At 37.2% G+C, this 5902-nt stretch overlaps 1 protein-coding gene across 1 annotated transcript; it reads right to left on the bottom strand.

Annotated features, from left to right (window-relative positions):
* Positions 1–595: 595 nt before the first annotated feature.
* LOC143855857 (cytochrome P450 709B1-like) lies at positions 596–4043 on the bottom strand. The gene is made up of 5 exons (XM_077365932.1): positions 3719–4043; positions 2685–2908; positions 1863–2113; positions 1363–1738; positions 596–1204 (listed from the first exon to the last, which is right to left on the bottom strand). The coding sequence occupies exons 1-5, from the start codon at positions 3990–3992 to the stop codon at positions 773–775; spliced, it is 1557 nt and encodes a 518-aa protein (XP_077222047.1). The 5' UTR covers positions 3993–4043; the 3' UTR covers positions 596–772.
* Between the last annotated feature and the right edge of the window lie 1859 nt (positions 4044–5902).

Below are 5902 nucleotides of genomic sequence, written 5' to 3'. Positions count from 1 at the left end.
ACCTAACTTTCTTCCGGGTTGAACCCAACCCGAATTGCACGCCTACCTCCTATAACCTAAGAAAGTTAAATACACCTGGAAAATACTTAAAACTTAAAATATGGGCCTTAGAATGGTCTCCATCACTCCGTATTCTTAATAACATAGCAGGAGTCAAGAGAGTCGACAAGAGGTGTCTGAGCAATCTCTCTATCAAAGAAGTTATGCCTAAAATTAAGCTTCCATGTTACAATTTGCTACTCCCTCGCTCTGAATTCTTCATTTGCCTGAGTGGCCTTGGTATGGCTGGATTGAGCTATCTAGAAAAATTGAAACTATTTTGGCCATGACCAGTTCAAGATAATTTTTGAAAAATAATGCTATCTTGAAAGCCGTTACATATCTTTGGCTATCCATTGTTATAAATCTTCATAAATAAAGTTGTGAAATGTAATTCCTTCCATTGGGGAAGTTTGATACTTTTTTAAAAACCACAGATTGCTTTAGAAACTATAAATACCATGTCCTAAAATCCACAGCATTTTTCATCACATGGAGCTAAAGGCTATTCCGGGACATGATTCTCTAAGAGTTTTCATCCATTAAACAAGCAAAATTTATTTAAATACACTATCAAATTGCTTCATTATAGAGCAGACCACATTTCAATTCCATTTAACAGGATAGCCCAGCCAACTGGTAAGACCTTTTAGATAACTAATGACATGTAGAAAAGGATGAAAAAGTACATATACTACGAATGCAACTTAAAACTGAAGAGTTTGTTCCTGTTTTATACACCCAAAGGTCTAAGATGAATAGGAAGGCCAAACTCTGGCTGAAGAGTGAGTTTCTCTGCTGGCGCGTGTTTATACTGTGGGGAGAGGGTGAAGGAGAACCTCTGAAGGGTCATGGCTAGCACCATCTTTGCTTCCAACATTGCGAAATTCTGCCCAATGCAGGTTCTTGGACCAAGAGAGAATGGCATTAGAGCATTAGGATGTTTTGCTGCTTTTGAGACCCCATCTGTGAATCTCAATGGCTTGAATTCATTTGCATCCTCACCCCAATATTTCTTGTTGGTGTGGATTATTTGCAACGGAATTGTTATAACTGTGCCCTTTGGGATCATCAACTTTCCCAACATCATATCACTGGATGCCTTTCTGGTCATATAAATCGCCGGACCATAGAGCCTCAGGGTTTCCATAATTACCATGTTCACCTACAAAATTTATCAACATTGTGCTTAATATAAAATAAACAAAACTATTGTAAGTCTGTAATTTGTAAAGTGTATTGATATTGTTTTCCATCCCTTTGTTCTTATCAGTTTGTGCTTTAGGTATGTGGAAAAATAAAAAAAATCTAAAATCATCTTACCAATTTTAATTTGTTGAGCTTATCTGCATCTGGAATTTCCATCCCACATTCCCTCAATACCTCCTCTCTGAGTCTCTCCTGCCATTCTGGGTATAAGCTTAACAAGAACATAGTCCAAGTTAGTAAATTAGCTGTGGTATCATGCCCTGCAAAGAAGAATGTCTTGCACTCATCCATGATTTCCTTCATGTTTAGCTTCGGGTTCCCTTTCTGCCTATCAGAGCCAGTCTCTGACATTCCCATCATCATCCCAAGTAGATCATTCTCATAGTTTCCATCCTTGGAATTTAGCCTACTCTCTATTATATGTGCAAGTGTATTCCTCATTCTTCTATTGAGTTTCCATATATGAAGGTTCCACCTAGTAGGAAGATACCTGCAATTAAAAAATGTCGATATTATCATGTAAAGTTCTTCTCTAGTATAAAATTGAATCTACGGATTCTGTTTACCATGCGGATTTGAAATATTTAAAAAGAGGAAGGGACTGAGGTAATTACTGGCTACCAGGGATGATGATATCATTACTAGAATCTGTGGCCAATTGTTGAAGCTCTTTTTGCACCTCAAAGACTTCCCTTCCTTCATTGAAACTACTACCAAAGGCAGTATGACAGATTATGTCTGCAGTCAGCTCCTGAAACTCGATATTCATCTCTATTTCTTTACATTGTCCCTTGTCTTGAATCACCAAATCTTGCCACCGATCAAGCATCGATAAAGCGCAAGACGCCATTCTCTTGGTCATCACCTATCAAATGAAAAGCAATAGCCATGGAGGATTAAACTTGGTTTTTTATATCATCTCAGACTCTGAGCTTTAGTTTTAATACCACAACTACATCCCAGTCTATGTTTTCTAAGAGTCATGAAACAGATTTAAAGAGGTAATTTTGTGAAAAAAGAAGATGGATATCTGACATTGAGGTTAAATTCAGTACACAAGTTAATACTAATGGAATCTATTTTTTATCTGTTTCAACTTCAAGATGTTAAACATAAAAAAATGTCATAGAAAGGGAAATATATTGAAAATGAAAAACCCAACATCTAAGGCAACAGACAAGTGACTCAACCATCGTGTAAATGGTGCAGAAAGAGTGACTATAAGACCAAAGAAAATTGGTACCTATGTTCTCTTGAGCTTAAGATCTTAATAGACTTTACAAGTCTTATAAGGCAAAAACTGGGTACCAATCTGACATTGAGCTTAACATGTTGATGAAATGTACAAGTATTTTAACAGTCACGAGAAAAAAAACTTTTGAAGGGAAATAGGCTCACGAGGAAAAAAAACTTTAGAAGGGAAATAGGCATCTCACCTTGAGCTTGTCTATGTTGAAAGCAGGGTTGACAGCCCTTCTATGCTTAACCCATTCCGATCCCTCAACCATAACCAATCCCTTCCCCATCAGGGCTGATATTGAAGGCCTTGGCTTAGGTTTGGTGAAAAAACCAAACTTGGTTGACAGTATTTCTTTGGCAAGATCAGGTTCAGTTATGCAGATCCTTGGTTCTGTCCCAAAAAAGTAAAAAAACTTCTCTCCTGCATGGTAAATTAAACTACAGTCAATCTCAAAGAATAATCATATTCATTTATCTAACCCAAATCCTCTAGAGATTAGCACAAATATAAGAGTACCATGTAATTTCACACACAAAAACCATGTAGAAAAAAGCATTTGGATGTTTAATGTTGGGTGGAGTAGAAGAAAGCAATTACTGTATATAATTACCATTATATTAAGTTAATTGGCAACGTTTCATAAATAGCTGGCTTTTGACAAATGGTCAATGAGCTTGGCCTTAGCCAACTTTTCAAATACAGATTGACTGGCCCGTTGACACACTCATGGCCCCAACAAAGGTTTATATTTTGAATTTTGATAAGTTGACTACACAAATCTAGAAGATTTACTTTTTTTTTACATGATTGTAAATTTGGAATAGCCTTTGGCAGCTGGTTAAAACAAACGAGGTGAGTTCGTCCCATTATCAAAACATGGTTAATTAAGCAGATATGAGCTCCCTGTTTTGATTTATTATGTTTAAAGTTTTGGGCATTTTTTGATTTTTTTAGTCTGATACGCCTTTCTAAGAACTTAACCCCATTTTACCTTGGCCGCGTTCTTTATCTTGGTCCGTGTTTTGCCTTACAAAGTCAATCAAAAGTCTTTGACACCAAATCTATTATGATTGGATTTGGCCGTGTTTTGGAAAGCATCCGCATTTTTAATGTACAAAAAGAGGGGGAAAAACAGAGAGAGATGATGCCCACCATTCGTTTTTGATAGGCGTAAAACCAACCATTTTGTAACATGATAAGAGAATAGAAGAGAAGAGAGTATGACCGTACCATATTGTGAGGACCATTTCGAGTAGTGGGGTGAGACCCTAGGTGTGATGTCATGACAATGAGTATCCATTACCATCTCCTCTGCATTCTTCTTCAGGCTCTTGATTTCCTCTAAAGAACCTGACATGAATGAGTATTGGGGTCCTCTTACTCCTTGCTTTGCAAATGATTTTGTTAAGGAATAAGGCCTCCATAAGAGAACTTTGAAGAGTCTCCACAGCCTTGATATCAGCAACACTACGAAAACCGCTTGAAATATGCCAACAAAACCCATCTCTATAGAGTGAGAGATGTTCTCAATTGTTTGATGGATTATATGAAGTATTGCTAGTATTTATAGGCAGGATTTCATGCTTGGCTGTCTATGTAAGGACGGTAGTGATGTTTGAATGACAAATTTTTGGCCCACAGACAAAAAGAGAGACATAGAAAGAGACAGTGTGAGAGGGAGCACCATTCCTAAGTTGTCAAACTAATCTTTTCCTGTGTCACACATCTAGAAGGACGGAATCTCAATAATATATTTCTAGAAGATTGGTAATACATGCAGGCAAAAGAAACACATAGTTGGACCCATAGCTAGCAAAACTTCATTTCAAACAACATGTTTTTCAGGGGAAAAAGATCCGGTTTAGAAAATAAAGAAAATGGTGAAATTGACCATGATTTGGTCAATTTCAAATTGATTTTTGCAATCTGGAGTTTCATGCCCTCTATCTTCTTGCCCGCTTGTCACTAGAGAGCTCTCGTCTTTTTTCCAAATAAAAAAAAAATCTCGTCCTTCTATTAGTCAAGTGATAGAGAAGTTCCTGTGAGGGTGGGTCCACATGTCTCAATGAAACTTATGTCTACAGTCTACCTAGTACTTCCGTGCTTCGTTCTCCCTTCTAGAGAAAAAAGAAAGAGAGAGATCGAGAGAGACCATACGCGGGGCTCTAAGGATTAGACAGTTGGCTTGCACATGTGGTCATGATTGTTTTAGTACTGTAAAAACTCGTGGGGACAAGGGATATTTGGGTTTACCTGCTCTTCTAGAACTAGAACACTATATTAGTGAGATTCATTCATTCACTACATCATATACGGAATTGATATATCCACGCCCTTTTCTTCCTTGTGCCACCCCTTGTAGTGTAAAAAGAGTAGTACCTGGCAAGAAATGGGGGCGGATGTATCACTATCCATGCACATGCTACCAAGGTAAATATAATAAGTGGGCCATGATACTAAAACAAGTACATGGTCATAAGGTTAGAGTACAATGTGTTAAACCATAAATTACTATGTAATTAATGCGGAACTTACCTCTGGCCATGGCGATTAGATCTTATGATTGTGAATTCCCTTGAACCGACGGTTGAAACCACAAACTTCAATGCGCCACCAACAATGAAAGAGTTTTCTTATAATCTGTAGAAGATCTTAGGGCTCGATCGTTGGAATCGTAGGAACAATTTTCCTCTCAGAGTATGGAAACTTCAGTTATAAACTACGCATGTTCTTCCATAAAGAACAACACATATTTGTAGGATTTGGGACTGTGTGTTTTTTGCTTCCCACCACACCTCAAACACTTAGTCTTTTATTAATTAAAATCACTTTGGGACTTATCTATAGACTCCCTTTGTAAATACAACTTTAGTGGATAAGCCCTCTAGTAGAATCCAAAACGTTTTTCCTGTGTGGGTCCCAACGTGGGCCACACAAAAAATGCCAACATTCTCCCACTTGGTCCACATTGGTATATATTCACAAAGCAACTTAGAGTCTTAAATACTTATTTTGAAAACTTTATGGCCACAGTTTTAGAAAATCTTCAATCCAAAATATCTTTAACTTTATCTTTATTGTACACCCTTATAGTGTATCTCAAATGTACGAATCATAGCGGCATACACCTCCAACAGGAAATGATACCTTCAATGTATCACATACACCGATTCACACTAATGCACACTTTATGTGTGGTTTGAAACTTTATTTAATAGGCTCGCGAATGGCCATGTCCACCTTTATCTGTCATTAGGGAGAGTCTGTTTTATCAAACCTTAATGCGTACACACTTTATGTATTTTATATGTATAAAACATGTAAACAGAATCATCCACTTTATGTTGCAGCTAAAAGTGACAAAATGTAATTAATCACTAATTACTACAAGACCCATATGATCCACATGTTCCG

This window comes from Tasmannia lanceolata, unplaced genomic scaffold, assembly GCF_043159265.1.
Source record: "Tasmannia lanceolata isolate RefF3 unplaced genomic scaffold, GAP_Taslan_0.1 ptg000002l, whole genome shotgun sequence".
NCBI classification, from domain to species: Eukaryota; Viridiplantae; Streptophyta; class Magnoliopsida; order Canellales; family Winteraceae; genus Tasmannia; species Tasmannia lanceolata.
Note: the sequence above shows the minus strand (reverse complement) of the source record. Positions and strands in the feature narration are given on the sequence as shown.